The sequence below is a fragment of the Myiozetetes cayanensis genome, unplaced genomic scaffold (assembly GCF_022539395.1).
Source record: "Myiozetetes cayanensis isolate MyiCay16 unplaced genomic scaffold, myiCay2020 scf9, whole genome shotgun sequence".
NCBI lineage: Eukaryota > Metazoa > Chordata > Aves > Passeriformes > Tyrannidae > Myiozetetes > Myiozetetes cayanensis.
The window spans coordinates 4,341,438-4,360,448 of record NW_026088185.1 but is presented as its reverse complement, the minus strand read 5'-3'; the positions used below and the strand labels follow the sequence as shown (position 1 = coordinate 4,360,448).

Here is a 19,011-nt window from a genome sequence, read left to right as displayed (position 1 = left end):
TGTGATTTCCAATTTGCCAAATGCCTTCACCACAGGAAATACGTGGATATCATAAAGAAGGTTTGATCAGTGATATTGTAGCAGAACAAGGGTGTAACACAGACTAGGATGATTATTCCTGAAATCCTGTCACGTTGAAAACTGTGCAGATGTGACTTAGACTGACTGCAAACAAAAACACTGCGAAGCTTCTTCATTATATTTTTTAAATTTGTTGTTTGAAGGAAAATTTAAGTAAATTTGACCTTTTTTTTGGTCCAAATTTGAGACAATGCTAAGATAGCAGCATCTTCCTTGATATAAAGGACCTTATTCCAATTACCATTTCTGTCCTGCTGAAAATGCTTTCAAAACATAACAGAACATTTTCCTTTTATACTTTACTCCTTAAGTTATTTTTTAGGAATTTTCTGACTTCACACAGACCTACAGGAAAAATTCCAATGGCCAAAGAAACTTCAGGACTAATTCTTTTTGTTAGTTACAGGGCTGAAATCCTGTATTTTAATTCCAGAAGTTGAAGCAGAGGGATGAAGGGTTAGATGTCAAAGACTGTTTTAAATAATTTAAAATACTTGAATCTTTTCAATTCTGGGATGTTCCAAAGACCTACAAAGTCTTCAGAACAAAATTACTTTTTTTAAGTAAAATCTGATTTAGCAAACTACATTTTCACTATGGTGAAAATTACAGCTCCATGCTCTTGAGAGCTGGAAAGCAATGCTACAGCAATATACCCAGCACACTTTCAATTCACCACCTTGTAGAAATTATGCAAAACTATTGTCTAAAAACATAAAAGTAAAAAAGTTTTTTGGGACTAGGCCTTGGAAGCCAAAGCCTCTGAAGGCTAAACACCCAATTCCAGTCTCATTATGGCTGAAACACAAAGGAAGAACAACTCTTTCCAGTATGCAGAAGTGAATTTACAACCTAGGTCTTTTTTTGGAGAGTCCTGAAATTGCCTATTTTAATTTCATAACATGGGGAAATTCAAATTTTAGACAGGAGGAGAACCAACTGTGTGTTCTTCACTGTTCATTTTTGTCCAGTGGCAGTTTGGGAAAGCTCTCCTCACCCATGTCAGGCTGCCAAGAGATACTGCCTTCGCCCTTCTTAGCAACTAAGGAGGATGAGGTGAAACAGAGATAGGAGGCTGACAGGTAATGATAACTCTACTGAAGAGTTTCTCATTTCCTATTTGTGACAGCTCTCTCATCTCCTATTCAATTATTATGCAAATGTCAGTTGACTCTGAGGGGAAACAACCTTAAACTATTCTAAGGCTTCACTAATTCCTGCAGAATCAGTAAATTCCTTCAAATATGATGACTACAGAATGTAGGGCGGCATTAGGCAAACAAAGGAAAAGGTTTCCCAGCTCTCAGGAGCTACATTCCCACAGCAAAGTCACAGACCTGTAACGATGTTCCTGATGGGTTTTACGAGAGCATTGAAGGCAGAAACTTCAGGCTGCCTGTGTTCCCACATCGGCTGCCAAATAACAAGGCCACTGGCCAACCGGAATGTCAGATCAGACTCCTAGAAGGAGAAACAGAGGTGGTACCACGTCAGCTCACACGAAAGAATGTCGTGTCCAGTCTGTGAGGACTATACCTTCTGTGACACAAAGATCTCACGAGGGATGAGTGGCACCATGTGCAGTTCTGCGGTCAGTGTATGCTAACTCAGGGACCACTGACAACACTCAGCAGACTTAACACATGTCACCTGTGGCTAATGGAAAATCACAGAGAAATCTCAATACAAGAATGCACAGGAAGGGTTTTCCAAATGAAATTTCTGTATTAGTTAATGAACCCTGTTTTTCCCAGAACATTAGGCTGTAAAAGAAAAGGCCATTCCTGTCAGAAAGCATCTCTTTTAACCATATAAAGCCACTTCATGTTCAGCATTCAATCTCAACCTTAGGATTTACACTCCAAGACTTGAACTTCTTCCCCAAAAGAAAAAGAATATTAAATATTAAAATATTACTTAGAAATTGAGGAAACGTGTAACAGATTACTATGAAGCAGTGGTATACATCACTGTTATCATTAGAACTGCCGGTACCTGAGCTATGTCAGTACAGAAACACTGATACTACTTGCAGTGATGCTATCATTGTTTTACATATGCAACTGGCTGAAATCATGTAAATTTGGGCTTTTCAATATTCATCACCACAGCATTTCAGAGATCTCAGAGATTTTCAAGATAAACCTGAGACACTGACATTAACCCCATCTTGTAAATGGGAAACAACATCCCAGAAAGATTAATATTGAAAACTGGAAATCTAATCTCTAATAGCCAGGGTTTACCTCCAGTTTCATTTAATTCATTCAAAGGGCAGTCCACATTTGTGTGTGTAGTGCTGGGAAGAATTCAACATTTCTTCCTGTCCTCTCCCAGTAGCTTACAGAGAAAATGTGGAACTAAGAAACAATTATGAAAAATTTGGGCTAAATAAATTGAGCTATACTCTATACAGGAACTCAGTGCCAGAAGCAGGGAAAGAATTTACTTCTCCAGACTTGCTTTTACCTGCCTTAATCACAAGATTATCCTTTATTTCCTGCTCTTTCTTATCTTCAACTGTTGCAGCATAGGAGGCAGGATTAGAACAGATAACAGCCCCATCACTCCATGACTTTATAGACCTCTTCCAAGCACCTACTCTTTCCTGAGGCCTAGCTGGAAATGTAAAGGCTAAAAACTGCAGCCCCCCAAGAGAGGTAGGAGTCAGAACCTGCAGAAAATGCCTCCTCATCACCACTCTGCAAAGCTGATGCACTCAGCATAAAACCAATACAGCGACCCCAGCAGACAGGAAGCCTGCAGCCTGCTTCCAACTTCCCAACAAAGGAATGCTCCACTGCCTTTGCTACTGCCACGTTTACAGCACCATCATGCATTCCTGGCAATTAGCATCAAGATGATTAGTAGTGACAACAACAAATCCCAGTGGCAGCCCCACGGTTGAGAAACTAGCAAGGCCCTTCTGAGCAACGGTTGAGAATCACTGGAGCAAGCTAAAGCTCACAATCCTTTTTGCAGGTTCCTGGACCCCAGAGGCTTCACAGGAGCCACAGATCTTTGACATTCCCAAAGGCTAAAAATGGCTCACTTCAGATTTGTCTTCTTTTGTGCCTGCCTGATGCTGAGGTGATTGTTCATGTCACTGGAAGGATTTCTTCCTGATGGCAGTGGTATTCTGCCAGCTTGTTAAAACATTTCCAGTGGTCCCCCAGCAGGCTGAATTAAATAACAATCACAACGGCAGAGTAATTCCTTTCCTGCTCAGGGTTCACTCCACACAAGCACCCCATCAGTGTTCCACTTACTTTAATTCTGTGGACAAGGGGAGCAAAGAGGAAGACAAATAGCTCCACAGTGGCCATGGAGTTTTGGAAGAACTTCCTTCTGTTATTCTCCTCCTCATCAGTTGTGGCGCTGGGCTGGGGATGTCCTGGTGATCCTTGGTTTTCAGCCTGATGGATAAAGGCGCTACTGCTCCCTCCCCAGCTAGAGCCTCTGTCCCCTCCAAATCGGTCATTGCTGCAGTCCTGAGGAGCTTCCAGCAGCATCCAGTGAAGGGTGTGAAGAAGCTTTGTTTCAGCTACCCCAAGCTTATCCTGATGCCCTGTGTGGAAAAATGCATCACTGTATCTCACAGGGTCACCATTACTGGTACTATTGAGACTTTCAGAGCTGTACAGGAAACTGGACATTCAACTTCCTGATGAGCATTTGAAAATTAAAATTCTACCGTTAAAAGCATCAGCCTTCTGTCTCATGATTTTTGAAACCTCCTGAAATCTCCTAAATCACAAGTCTCCATTTACTCCACAGCATTTGCAGTTCAGTCCCTGCAATGTCAGCTACATGGCATGGACAGCAGTGTGGACATAGAGTGGTCCCAAAAGAAGTCAACTTGACAGTCTTGTCTGTTTGACTTTGTTGAATAAGATAAAATGGAAGTGAGCACTGCAAGGTGCTCAAGCTGTGTCTTGTTAATGCCTCCAACTGGCACGTCTCAGGAAGCAAATTCCTGCTGAAATCAATCAGTAAAAGACTTACTAAAAGTAAGTTCTATTTGGACCTCTATCCTTACTGTCTGATTGACTTATCTGCTGAGAATCACATGCATTGACCTGAATAAAAAAAGAAAAAGAAAAGCAAACAAACAAACAAACAAAAAACCACACACACACAAAAAAACCCTGAAGATACTAAAAGTACCTGCTGCGATTGACAACTGAAAGAAATACGTATTCCTTCAAGGAACCCATGCCTGCTGGGGGGTTGTTCTAAAATAAGTTCTATTAGCTCTGGAAAATAACTAGCCAAATGTTATTGAGCTGCTCTTCAGCTCATGGAACCATTACCTTCAGCAGGGAAGCTCTCCCAGGTTACTCTGCTGTAAATAAGAAAGACAACCCACAAGAAGGACAACCCACAGAACGAACTGAATGGGATTCTAAGGATTTAGAATATGTTGGCACCCTGAGCATCAATCTGATGTTTTGACTGATATTTTGAGTAAGAACCCCCTCCCAGGAGCACTAACCTAGTTTGTTCCGGTTGGAGAGCAGCGTTGCGGTGCAGTGCAGCACGTGCGGGAGCGCAGCCTGGACGAGTTCCCAGCGGGAAATGCTCTGGATGGCTTCAGACAGAGCTGGAGAAAGGCCATGCAGTTTGTTTTCTACCAAAACTCTTTCGAAAGACTAAAAGCAAGAACAGTGGAAAAAAAAAAAAAAGACACTGTGTATCTGTTTCTGGATACTCCTTCCAGCACATAGAACATTCTCTTTTAAAAACCTGTAATATTTAATTATATAACGAAAGCACATCTTGTCATATTTTTCCTGAAAAACACAGACTGTAACTGAAGTTCACGAGACATCTGGACATACTTGACTAAGAACTGAATGGGCCACACAGTATATTTTCTGTAATATAGAGAGTTAAAGCAAGTATAATCTGCGTATTAGTAAATTCTGACATCAAGCCAGACTTACTCTTATGTTGGGTATTAATCTGGCATGGAAGTAATTCTTCTGAAAGTCACAGGAGCTAAGGAAGCCTGTATTTGTGGAGCTGAGTGCTGGATATTCTTCTCAAACACACATGCTCCTTCAGTTTAGTGTAACATAAAGGGCAATCCATTAAAGGTATATGGGCCTTAGGAAATGTTTTCACACCCTATCACAAAAAATAATAATTGTACAAAATTTTTTGTCTAGCTGTGATGTAATAGTTTTATGAACACTTAGAGAGCTGATGGCTGCAGCAAATTCATTATTTTTACCTCAAGCAACAAAAAATAAGACTATCTGCCCCTGAAATCCCTATGGAAGCTCCTTATTGCTATTTTTTCCAACAATTTCAATAAGTTGTTGCTCTGATCAGATACAGAGATCTCATTATAAGTCACAAATGCAGCTATATTCCTTCTCTAAAGTTCCTAAAGCAAAGATAATGACCATGCACGTCCTTGCCATATACCAGCTTAGCCTGGTGACTACCTATTTGCTCACAAGCTATTTCACCAGTTTTATCAAGCTCTCACAAATGATTAACTGCTGGCATTCATGACATAATGGATGCTTAAAAGGCCCTCACTCCACATTCATGAAGCTTACCCTCAACATATTGATTATTTTCCTGTAAAATTGAAGGGGTGGGTAATAAAAATAGACTTGACAACAAAGAAGAAGAGCAAAAGGACATATCAGGACGTAGCTACACATTATAGAGGACTAAGCCTGTACCAACACAAGCTGAACCCAAGGAAATGCTGACAACAAACCTCAGAGGTGCCAACAAATATAAGTGTGGAGAAAGTCATGCTGTCCACCTACTAAAAGCCCCAGGTTCCAGTCAGAAAACATAACAGACTTTCCTTATGGACCAGTGACTGAAATTGGAGAGCATTTGTTGTAATATGTGGACAAAAACACTGGTTTCCTGAGGATTAGTCAATCCACGGACCGACATGGATCACATTGTCAGCAGTGTTTGTTTCTTAGCCCCAGCACTGGATAACTTGCCTACCCAGAAAGGATGCCTCAAATAACTCTCAGAGTGATCTGCTTGGGGGCCACAATGTCTGCAAAGCGAAACAATCTCCTGCCGTTCATTCCTACCAGTTCAGACATGGAGGCAATATGAAGGGATAGCCGATGCTTGGAAAGCCTGGGAAGGCCAGGGAGAGAAGCACTCATCACAAGGCCTGAGTATGTCCTTTCAGTCAGGAACTATGAAGCCACTGAACCACAGTAGCAGTCCGAGAGGATGTTAGTAGGAAAACAACAAAGGTCTGGAACAACTTCCCAGACAAGGTTACCTAACAAAAGGGGGGGACAAAGCAGCAAAGCAAGACAAGAGGTGCAAGGTTAACACATGGTTACAAACAACATGAAGTTTGAAAGAGCCAGTGAAAACCATAAGATTTTACTTATTTTTATCAAAAGGGGACAGGGCCACTGCATGTTCACCACTACTTATTCATTGCTCCAGTCACACACTCACACCTCTACTTGTGCATCAGTTCTGGGGCTCACTGTATCCTTCATTCAGGCAAGCCAAGCCTCTACACAAGTCAAAAGGAAGGTCAGCATAGAGCTAAGTAGTTCCTATCAGGTTAGTGAGCTGAATTAGCTCATCAAAAGGCTTGCAAAGCACCAGTGCTGACCAAGGCTTATTGAAAGAAATAATCTTCTCACCTCTAGCACAAAAGCCAGACCACAACTTCACACTTCAGTACAGTGATGAAGCTATTCAGTTTGCAGGGCAAGGGGAGGGAAAAAAATCACTGTGGGCAACAACACCAGTCTGAAGCCTGACAGAAGACACATTATTGCTCCCTGGCTTTCCATTCAAGGTCTCATTCCTGGTACTTCAATGGCATCAGGGAGAAATTCCCCCCCAAACTGCCTTCTAGGAGCTGTGGTCCACATTCTGCATGCTTCAGAAACTCAAGAGGAAGCCAAGGAATTTGCAATTATATCTTTAAATTAGTGTTGCATTTACCACACTCCGGGCTTCTGAGCACACGTGAAGTTTTCCCTGCACAGTTAGACATCAGATTCTGCTGTTCTTTCCTGAGCAGAAGGCCTAATATATCTCTGTACCTTAATGAAAGATTAGCTTCTGGAACAGCTTAGGTGATCACAAGTATCTGACAGAGAAATACTGCAGGTAACCAGAAAAATGCAAACACAAAAGCTGCTGTATGGAAACCACTGAGTGTTCCTGCCTGCTACAGGCACTGCCTGGTAAAATTACTACTACTGTGGGTGTACTGCTAGCACAGGAACTAATTGGCATCAGTCCCCACACTGTCCCAAGCAGACCAACAAGAACACGCAGTTCTCAGGACAAGTGTTCCCGTGGAATTTGCCTGGGGTTCTCCACAAAGGTTGGCTCACAGCAGCTTCTCTCTACACCAGACATTCAAGATGCAAGGCCCTGGGTTAGCATTTGCTCCTGTAGAGCCTTCCTTTTGGACTGCAGCGGTTCTGCTCTAACTTTCAGGACCTGCTACAGAAAATAGACAGACATTGAGACCTAAGACCTAATTTTTACTCCACATGAACTCCTAAGGAACTGATGCTACAGCTGGGAGGACTTAACATGCTTCAATGAGAAGGCTGAATGTCTGAAAAAGCTCCCTGTAAGTCAGTCAGAAGACAGATATTGTCATGGTATGGGTATGTCTGGAGCTGCAGCCTCAGGGTTGCAGCTTGGCTGAGAAAGCAGTTACCTACTTGCAGCAAGCTTGTTCGTGCCTGAGACACCCCCCACACCAAAGGTGGATAAAGAATATGTGCCAAGGTGCTAGCGAGGGAAGTCAGTGTTTATATCTTGGCTGCAGAAACTGCAGCCCCTTTCAGCAATGCTCTGTGCGTGTTTTCAGCTCCCTCAGGGCCACTTACACGAGCATTTTTCCTTTTAGCCTGGTGGTGACATCTGTTTTCACAGGGAATGGCAGTCAGCCTTTTCTGGCTGCCTTCCCACACTCCTTTTACCTTTTTCTCCACCAAGAACCAAAGGGACTGTCAAATACCTTGTGAGCAGGGTCAGCCTGCGTGTTCCTTTGCTGCTGGAATGGGAACAGGTAGCTGCCTGAAGATGCCTAGACAAGCAGTACAGGACAGAGCAGATCCTGGCTGGGCTTTGCCATGGTTCTGTAAACAGCTTTGCTTGAGTCACATGAAATTCCCTGGCTCTAAGCCCAGGGAAGCTGTACCTGCATGGATTGCATAAGGCAGCAAGGGCTCAGCCAGGCCCCTAGCCCTCACTGGACAGACAGGACCTTTAGAAGCTCAGCACCCCCTGTTCCATCCTGTCAGGAGTGCCCGAGGAGCTGCAGGTCTTCTCCAGGGGAGGAGCCCTAGAGGACCACGCGGAGAAAAAAATTAACTAAAGAGCAGGGCCTGGTACTTAGCCTTGTGCAGAAGGACTTTGGAGAGACATGGAGAAATGATTAGTGCTTTTTGAGCTGGACTTGTGTCCTTGGAGGGGACCTTACTGCCCTGCTCTTCCAAAGCTCAAGCGGAAAGCCGAGACCATTGCTAAAGTAACTTCTGCCTGACTGGACAGAGCTTGAAATGCAGGCACACAGGACTGTCCGTTTGGGGCAGGTCCACTGAGCAAGAAGGACTTCCTAGAAAGATCTAAAACATTAACCTAGGAGTTCATAGCATAAGGGATTGCAAGGCTCCATTGTTTACTAAACACAGCAATAGTATAAACATTAGCTAGTAATGAAATACAGATGCCAAGCACTTAATTTACAGAAAATTGTTGTGCTTAAAAGCTCAGTTTTCTGCAACCAGGCCCGTTGTTTGGATAAAATAAAGGTGGGCTCCTTCTGAACTTTCCATATCTATACTTTAATTATTCATAACAATAAAACATCTAACTACATTTTCCAAAAAAAGCAAAAAAAAAAAATCCCAGAAAAGAGAAACTTTGCATTCGCAAGATCCTCCAGAAAACATCTGGGTTCTTCCATTCCCAATGTAATCCAGGGTAAAAGAACTTAACACACCCTTAAGTTCCTTACCATCACCCCAAAAATGCATTAGCTTTGTACAGCACTCACATGCGTTCCTACGAGGTCATTTACAGCTCTGACTCATGCACATTAGGAATGACATTGTGTCAGGAGAGAACAATCTCAGGATGGAGAGAAGGAAGAACATTAAATCCATACTGAGGCACAAAAGCATTTAAACAGTTTAGGACAATGTATGGGGGGAGGGTATTTATCTCCAGCTTATAAACTATTATTCACAGGCCAACTGAAGTCAGGAAAGGGCTGAGTTTTTCTTCAAGTATTACAGTATAAAGCAAAGCTCAGAGAAGCAATGCAATCTGCTCTTGCACACCAGATGCTGTACTCACTGAATCTAAGCCTCCAGCATCTGCTTCCTCAATGCACAATATGCAGCAAATTCTACTGCAGCAAGTTTAGAGCCAAGCATAATAATAGAATACTGCACAATGTTGTGTCATTTGCATTGCCAGAGAGTTAACAGCCTATAGACGTGCCTACAACAATTCTGGTTAGCTAATTTTAAAAGGACAGATCATTTAACAGGTGCACAGTATATTTTTAGGCACATTAGTCAATACAGGGGTGTTAGACAGTCAGCTGGATATTTCAGAAGGTAAGTCAGGTACCTGTCAAGTTCCAGAAACCCTGTCTCACTCCTGCACTCAGCACTCTGCTACCCCACTGGAAAATACGGAATGTGTTGATGTGGGCAGACATTCCTGGCCATCAGCAGGGATAGGAAACTGATGAGCAAAGGTGATGAGAAGGTGGCTGATGCAGCATCTCAGGCTGTATCCCCTCAATGGCTCAAAACTAAGCCCCTCCTTTGAAGCCTTTCTACCACAATTTAATTATTATCTTGAGAACTGGAAAAGAATCAAGTTCTTCATTCAAGGGGTGGAAATTAATTGGATTTTTTAAGAGTTTCCTTTCCCTTGGGTGATGCAGGTGACTTATGTTGTCTTGTGGTTTTTTTTGGTGTGGTTTATTTTTTACACTTAGTAAATGCTGTGCTCATAAAAGAAAGGGAAGGAAACAACAGCAACACGTATGAGCTCATAGGTGGGGCCACAGCCTCAGAGGAGAGGTGCTCCAAGGCATGGCTCCTGCACACTGCCAGGGCTCCTGGTAAAGGACACAAGGCAACAAGCTCCATTTTCCAGCCTCTCAGCAACCAGGAGCTGTCAATGGCATTAGCCGGTGATGATGCTTTTTGCTCCATGTGCTAGAATTGCAACGCATTTTAACTCACTGACACACTAAGCCAGCAGTCCTCTATCACTATCTGGTATCTAGCAAAAACCCTGAAAAATTTATGGATTTCTAAGAAGAAAATGAGTCAGCAACAGCTAAAGCTTCTCCAGCTTGATACCTTGTGAGAAGGAAGCCAGAAAATTGCTGCAGAGAGATCTAAGTACTTTAAACTATTAAGATACGTGTCCAGACCAAATTTTTCCACTCTGTCAAGTTTGGCTGCAACTGCTTAATGCACTTTAAGTAATCCAAAGATCAGCAACCATTCAAGGAATTCTGAAATTCTCTAGATACCCATCTTACTTGAACTCGCTGTGTGCCTTCCCTTTCTCCTCCATTTGGTCAGTAACTTGAGGTTTTATTTGAAATAAAGTTAGAAACAAGAATTACTTGTACCTGCATAATAACCTCTCCTTAATTATGCTGCCATGTGCTCCCTCTAAGTTCCAGCAAAGGAGATGTTTTCCATTTTGCACAACAGTAAAAGTGTTGTTCAGAGCCTTTTAGTAAAATTTAGATTTTCAGTATTTTAAGTCTGAAAAAACTCCAGTAATTGCAAACTGAAAAGGCATTAATCTCACATGAAAGCACACGCACAGACAGGCTGAACTGCAAGAACAGACCTGGACTGTCATAGCTCAGTCTGCCCATACCATTATTTACTTCATTTAATTACTAATGAGTTCTATTACTAATACCTAAATCAATTCTTTTTGTTGTGCCTAAAGATAGACATGATATCCAAAGTCTCTAGATGGGAAAAATGTCAAATCCTTCATGTGATAAAAGCACAAATTTAAGCTGAATGGACTAAATCCACTTCTGGGATAAGCTGAGAAGCTTATCAGCCACCATGGTCAGATCAAGTTGCATGAAAAGTTAGTTACTAACAAGGGTTGAAGAAGAGGAACAGGTACGTACCACACAGGAAGCTTCATATTGTTTCCCCAGTTTAGGTCTTAAAAATGCACTGAAAGAAGGGAGAAAAAGTGTTAGAGACCCAGTATCTCAATATGGATTTTGCTTAGTTATTTTTAGGATTTTTCTCATGTCGGGAAGTTGACAAAATGCTGAGAAATTTAATGTAAAGGAAGATAAAAGGCCAAAACTATGTTCAGATACCTGTTGATACCATCTGACAAAATGCTGTTACCTTTTCTAGAAGACGAAGTACCCACATTGATATGCCAAGAGGTTGTTAATTCAACCCTCAGGAGAAATCCTGTTCCCCAGGGATAAAATCTTCTTTTCAGCCATTTTATCTCCGTGAAAGATTTTCAATATATTCTGTTTAAAATGTGTTATATGTTACTGAACTTTGCCTTTCACCTATTTTAAGCCAAAGATCCATTTTCCAGCTCTGTATTAAGTATTTTTCTCCACAGCTCCTGATGTAGAAGGCTTATGATGAAATGCAGGCCTGTACCTTGTAGGTAGAAAACACCCACCCTCTGCTGTCATTCTCCAGAATGGGATCAGAGTTAAATATTAAAAAAATTAATCAGGTCACCTTATGTTATTTTTTCAGAGGACACTGACTGGGGCATAAAGGGATTTTGTGACAGAGGCTTTAAATTAGAGCCACAACCTCAAACCTTCCAAGCTACTCCCCCCCCGCTCCCACAGTGTTTTCACTTCAGAATTCTGCTAAGACAGGAGACAGACAGGATTCCCAAGGAACGTGAAGCCCCAGCCATACATTCATCCAGCCCCTCACACATCATTACTCTCCAATCCAATGAAATAAGGTGAGACTTTGACGTTATCTGTTTGCATGCTGACCTCTCAAGGCATAGATTACACTTCCAGGACAGCTGCAAATACAGACACAAGCAAAGCTGCAGGTTTGGTGCAGCATCGGCGGGTGCTGCTTCTGGTACCAGAGCTCCACGAGCGCTCTTAAAAGGGGGGAGATGGGGAGGCAGGATGGATGGGATGGGGGGAGACGGGACAGGAAGGAAGGGAAAGGTGCATGGAGACACATAGACAGGGATGCTTTAAAGTCAAAGCAAGAAGCTGCCTGGGACTGTCGCTAGGTTAAGCTGCCTCTAGACCTTCCCCAATCCACATAAATTGCTCTATACTGAGTGCAAAGAGAACAGCTTGTTTCACGCCTTCGTGTTGCAGCTGCAGTACCCGCTTCCTCCCCGCCGCCGGCCCGCACCCCCCCTCCCCACTTCCACTGCCCTGTTGCAGCGATATCCCAAGTACCCGGGGCTCGCTGCTCTCACCTGGTTTGTCTCCATAGGAAGGTCTGGATGGGCAGAGGGATGCCACGGCCACTCTCTTGCTCCTGGCCCTCTGAGCTTTTCCTTTTCACCATGATGCTGATGGCAGCTGCTGCAGGGAGCCAGTCTCAGCAGACACACCAGCCGGGATCTCCCATGGCTGCCTCTCCGCTCCCCGCAACTCCTTACCCTTTTCCCTTCATCCCCCGCAGCCCACCCGCTCCCTCCAGCTCCGCTGGTGCAAAATGGCTGCAGAAGGCAGGGAGGAAATTAGGGGAGCGAAGATGTCCGCGTCCCTCGGCTTCCTCCCTGCCTTCAGCACCTCCCTCTGTGGACAGCTCCCCGCGCCCGGAGCCGGCGCCGGCGGGCGGTGCCGGGGCGGGAAGGCGGGCGGGCCGTGCGGGGGCGAAGGAGGCACCGCCCGCCAAACTTCCCGCTCCGCGCCGGGAGCACCGAGCTGCAACAGGGCTCCTGCGCCTCCTCCCCGCCGCCAAGATGGGGAGCCCCGCCGGCCCGCGGCGAGACGGGTGCGAAGAGCATCCCAGAGCTAGCCGAGAGGCGCCTGCCGTCCTTCCTTCCTTCCTTTCCTCCCCCGAGTTCCGTCCCTTGGATCCACAAAGGTCCTCGATGCAGCCAGTTCATAAACGGGGAGAAACTCGTTCACCTCAAGAGTGGGGGAAGAAGGAAAGCAAGGCATAAACCCTCTTCGAAACTGAAGGCTGGCGGTAGGAGCAAGGGACGTTCATTCCTTAGGTTTTTCTCACATAGAAGAGCTGAAACAGAGGTGGAGAAGAGGGGGAGTGCCAAAGCAGATCTACTTGTGTCTCAAATTAAACACCAGACCTGACCTGACTAATACAAAGATACATTTGAGTGCTGAAGCACTGAACCAGTTGGCTCTGTTTGTCTTGTTTGGTTGGGTTCTTTGCTAGCAGTAACTTTCACTGCTGGTGCACTGAAGTAAGGCCTTTTTAGTCACAGGATTCGCTTGCTCTGACAGGAAAGCTTTTAATTGCCATTTTCTTTCCTTCAATTAAGTGAGATCAGATAGGAAACAAAATAATCTTGATTTCTAAAATATTATGAGAACTAACTACAAAGAGAAATCACAGCTTCCCCACAGACAGAGAGGGGATTGCAGGCCAGGGATGGTTTATGTGAATGTTGTGTTGTATAGTCTCACCCTCAACATTGGTGCCCTTTTAGTCAGTGATAATATTTAACTGAGTTCAAGACGTTTGCACTGTCTCAGTAAGCACATTTCAAATCTGTTTGGTTTGTTTGTTTGGTTTGTTTGTTCGTTTCTTTTGTCTGTTTGTTTTAATGGATATCTCTCCTTATTCCTACATTCAAGAAGCAGTCACGATAGTTTCCAGTTTGTGTTTCTAAGCCTAAGCTTATTATTCCCATGCTCTGCTACACAGCCTGAAACTCATGTAATAGAGAACACTGCAGCTTGCTCCAAAGTACAGCTGAAATCTCCTGTGAATTCTCCTGACTGACAGGAACACCAGAGGCGCTTGGTGGGGTCAGCTCAGGGGTAAACGGACAGGAATGAAAGTGTGAGTACAAAGCTCCACAAACAAAGCAAACCTATCTGGAAAACAACAGCATTCACTGGTTTCAAACCTGTGCAGGTAAACATCACTGTCACCCTGAACAGAGGCAGTTCTGGAGGGCAGAGCAGCTCACTAGCAGCACTTCACTGAGCCTCCAAAGGGGAACCCAAGTGGCCGCTCTACAGTCTGGGAGGAGCAGAAGAGCACAAACGAGGCAACTGCACATTCGCTCCACATCTATCAGAAAGCAGGAGGACAATATACCAATACCTCTACCTGGCTTCCTGTTACATCCTCGAAGGACTCCTCTTTAGGGGAAACAAATGGCTCTGGAGTACAGGATCATCTTCCTTGCTCTTTCTTTGTGCATAGCCAGCACCTTGCCCTGTCACAGGGCATTAGCAAGTGGAGCTCAGGTAGCCCCACAGGCAAGTGAGAGGAAACTGCATCGCTACTATGTTAAATTACTACGTAGTTTTGTTTTTGATTACTTTGTAGTAGCCAAAAACACAAGTGCAGATTGCCGTTCTAGTCAAGCTTGCCATTTTGAGTGCAGAGTATTGCTCTCCAGAAAAGGTCTGTGGCAGATTTTGGAACGTTTAGGATGTCCTCCCAAGTTCCTCAAAATGATCATCTCGCTTCATGAGGACCAGCGCGGTCAAGTCAGATATGGCGACGCACTTTCTGAGCCGTTTCCAATAGCCAATGGTGTGAAGCAAGGCTGCGTTCTTGCACCAATTTTATTCACAGTCTTCTTCAGCATGATGCTCCAAAGGGCCATGGCAGACCTCGAAGATGAAAACAGTGTCTACATTCGATATCGTACGGACGGGAGCCTGTTCAACCTAAGGCGACTGAAGGCCCACACTAAGACCTTAAATCATCTTGTCCCTGAGCTGCTTTACGCTGATGATGCCGCCCTCGTTGCCCACACAGAAGGAGCTCTGCAGCGTCTAACATCCTGCTTTGCAGAGGCTGCTGAGCTGTTTGGGCTGGAAGTCAGCTTGAAGAAGACAGAGGTTTTATATCAGCCTGCACCTCACGAAGTCTCCCATCATCCCCATATCACCATTGGTGAAACAGAGCTCAAATCAGTCCAACAGTTTAATTACCTGGGAAGCATCATCTCCTCAGACAGTAAGATTGATGCAGAAATAGACAACAGGTTAGCAAAGGAATACAGAGCTTTTGGTAAACTCCATAAAGACTCTGGCAAAACAAACACCTGAAGAAAAGTTCAAAGATCAGCGTTTACAGAGCTGTTGTACTGTCTACTCTTTTATATGGGTCCGAATCATGGGTCATTTACCGCCACCACTTGCATCTCTTAGAACGCTTCCATCAGCGCTGCCTCCGTACAATTCTAAACATCCACTGGACTGACTATGTGACCAACACGTCTGTCCTTGAACAGGCAGCAATCATGAGCACTGAAGCTGTGCTGCTGAGAACACAGCTGTGCTGGGCAGGGCACGTCTCCAGGATGCAGGACTACCACCCTCCTAAGATTGTGCTCTATGGGGAACTTGCCACTGGCTACCGCAAGAGAGGAGCCCCGAAGAGGAGGTACAAGGACTGCCTGGAACAATCCCTCAGCCTTGTCCATATTGATCACCACCATTGGTCTACCCTGGCCTCCAATTGGGAGGCCTGGAGACACACCATCTATAACGCTGCTGCTGCTTTTGAGAACACACGCAGGATCACTCTCGAGGAGAAAAGACAACGCAGAAAGAATCGCGTCTCGTCGATATCACCTGGGGAGTCTTTCTGCTGTGCCTTCTGCAACCGGACTTGTCTATCTCGCATTGGCCTTTTTAGTCATCAGCGCGCTTGTAGCAAGCGTGGGTAGAGCCCTTCTCAAATCTTCGTTCGCAAAGCCTAGCCATGATGATGATTGCTCTCCAACAACATGAAGTCATAAAAGACAACGTAAATCCCTCTGTTTGTACAGTGGTTTGAAGTTACAGAACTTCTGATGCAAAACAAATCAGAGAGCAAAGGTAATATTATTAACAGCTGGCACTGTCACAAGAAAACTGCAGGCACAGTGGTGCAGATTCTCTAATCCAGCCACGCCACAACCATCACTAAACCCAGGAGGTGGCACAGGTGGTTTACATTAAGTTTGACAGCAGCTAGAGGCCAATTTTGCTCTTGCCTTGTTTTGGAAACAACTGCCTCCCCCCCCCCACCCCCCAAGAGCACACAAACACTGAAAGATTCTATTTATCTCTATACTGAACTTATGCTGGCAGCAGAGGCTTTCAGATTTGCAGTCAGCATTTGACTGTACCTAAATACTTACACTGCAGTGGATGCTGCAAAGAGAAAGTTCTCCAAATCAGTCTCTGCTTTCCCTTGCAGTAGGGATAAAGAGGAAGCAAGCAGACTCTTCAGGGAGGTCATTATAGTAGGAAAAGGTGACCTGCAAATTCACCTGTGCTACACTGGCATCTTGGGCTGGCACAGAAACACAGGTCTGTCTGCCTGCAAAAGGATCAAGACTAATGCAAGAAGTCACTGCTTTCAGGAAGCAGGTGTGGGAAAAGGGGAGACTGCTCTGCACTACTCCAGCAATTCCAAGCCCACTCAACTGCTCAGGCACAAAAGATGCCCATGACACTCTCATTCCATTTCCTCTCTTACTACAGACAGCATCAGTCTGACATCCCCCCAAATCACATGATTCTACTTGATCACCACTTTATTCACCAGACAGTTGTGTTTACACATCCATCACAGTAGGATTCAGTCCTGATCCAGAAACAGTCAAGGCTGGCAATGTGTCACAAAGTGGGGACACTGAGCAGAACTTGAACATGAAGCCCCCACTCTACACAAGGATGCCCAGAACAGGGAACTGCTCAAACCTCACTGCCTCGCACTGTCTCCAGGCATATGCTCTCCAGTTTCTCAGCCTCAATCAATCCCTGCCTCACATGCTTCTAAGTATTCACACCTTATCTATCTGTTATTCCCTGTGCAGAATCCAGAAGTATCTCAAGTAATTCTGTTGTGCAGTAGCCTTTCCAAGAGCAAAGCTGCAAACAGTAACTTTATTCATTAATAAAGGGAGAGCTTACCCAGTGAAAATCTCTCAGATAACTGGAGCAGGTAGCCTCCTTTTTATCCTAATTTTTCCTAGCCGTAAAATGACCTCTCCCTTTCCTCATTGGCTATAGTACTTGGAAGGCACAGACTTTCTGAAAACACTGTTACATATAAAGAGTCAGTTCTTTTCTCACTATGCTTAAACAGCTATTTCCTTTCTCACTATTCTACAAGTTAATTTCTTTAAATTCCTTCAGTCACTGTCTTACCTACAAACAGCTATCTCTTAACCTAAAAATAGCCACTTTCTTGCCTACAAACAATTATTTCCCTTCCCACCAACAACCATTTCATTACCCACAAATAGGCCCTGTCTTGCATCTGCAAGCAGATGCACACAGCTTGTTTGTAAGGACACAGTCATCTTGTTCTTGTCATACCCTTTCTCATATGGGTCTGTCAGGTAGAACCCTAGGAAAACTCTGTATGTTCTTTAAGGCTTTTAAACTCAGCATGAAAACATTTCAACCAAGGTTATTCAAAAGTCTCATTCACAGCTCTTCTTACGAGCCCTGCTCAAAACCAGCACAACTATGTGTTCAGAAACAAGGATGAATGACTCCTAAAACTACCAGGTTTGCTGCTGTTGCTGCATGAATTTAGGCAGGAGTGGACCATAGTTTATCTAGATCAGATTCCAAAAAGACAGTCAGATATTTAATCCTTGGGCCACATTTAGCTGGAACCAGTAGAGTGGCACGGCACTCATGCATCTGAGAATCCAATTTCAAAACAGAGAAGAAACGCAGACCAGTCACCACAAAGAGAGTTATTGCCTTTGCATAATGTTCAAGCAGCATATCACATTTACAGAGCCATGTAAGTGCAATTAAATACATGACAGGCACAGTTTATGCTTCAACTAAGACGGTAAGAGTGAAAAAAATCCTAGAGATGGTGTAGGGTGCAGTCTCTGGACAAGACTGGGGAAGGAAAAAGGTAATCCAGCTTTCACTACCAAGGCATCACATCATCCCTTGGCTCAGGTCTCTTTAAGCTCTGGGATGTGACTGCTTTGGTAGCAGCTGCAAAACTTTTACTTTCTTTGCGGGAAAAAAGGCAACAAACCCTCCCCTCAAACCTCACCCTGCCCAAAAGCATTTTTCACCTTCTTTCGGGAGAAGAAAGTGTAGATCTCTTGTTCCACTGAGTTACCAAACATGCCTTCCTCTCTGTTGCTCAGAGAGAGCTGAGCACTGCCTCCACCACATGCTTCTCCTTCCAGAGTAAGGGCGCTCACACAAACCAGGTTTGGGAGCCCCTCCACCAGGGCCACACAGTCTTTTATTCCCAGCAGCTGAGACTTCTGCACAGCCACACACATCTAGGTGGAAGGCCTTCTGCCTGCCCCTCTGATCTGATCCATGTCGCTGTTCCTATGCAATGCAAGGAATACCCCTTGAGCTGTGACAGGCACAGGATGGACAGATGCTCTGTACATCTAGCAAATATTGTAGCAGGAGTCCTGGGCCTCCCTCACGTTCATTAACAAGTATTCAAGATTTTATTCACAAATGGTACTCACCTCAATACTCCAGCACCACAATCTGCTCAATAATCCAGCACCACAAATGATAAAATACATCACCTACCAAATACTGCTAATAACATGCAACAATCACAGAAATAACACCTTTTCTACCAGTTCACTTTGAAGGGAGAAAGAGGTTCTTACCAGCTATCCTCAATCATCGTTCTAGATATGAATGCTTAAATCACGATTTACCCTTTTGTTCTCAACCTCTTAATCCTTTTAGCAGATGATACTTTAATTCAGGCTGGT

At 44.3% G+C, this 19,011-nt stretch overlaps 1 protein-coding gene across 14 annotated transcripts in view; it reads right to left on the bottom strand.

The window, feature by feature from the left end:
• Nucleotides 1–12,844, bottom strand: part of UNC80 (unc-80 homolog, NALCN channel complex subunit) — a 120,939-nt gene extending 108,095 nt beyond the window's left edge. For 11 of the 14 annotated variants that reach the window (XM_050339276.1, XM_050339278.1, XM_050339277.1 and 8 more), the window contains exons 1-5: nt 12,559–12,843; nt 11,249–11,297; nt 4,577–4,733; nt 3,351–3,649; nt 1,419–1,542 (exon numbers count right to left, since the gene is read on the bottom strand). In XM_050339276.1, coding sequence (XP_050195233.1) covers nt 1,419–1,542; nt 3,351–3,649; nt 4,577–4,733; nt 11,249–11,297; nt 12,559–12,650 — 721 coding nt within the window. In that variant the 5' untranslated portion in view covers nt 12,651–12,843. Of the gene's footprint in view, nt 1–1,418; nt 1,543–3,350; nt 3,650–4,576; nt 4,734–11,248; nt 11,298–12,558 lie in introns of all 14 variants that reach the window. The other 3 variants (XM_050339288.1, XM_050339289.1, XM_050339282.1) reach the window with 2 other exon arrangements.
• Nucleotides 12,845–19,011: the final 6,167 nt, after the last annotated feature.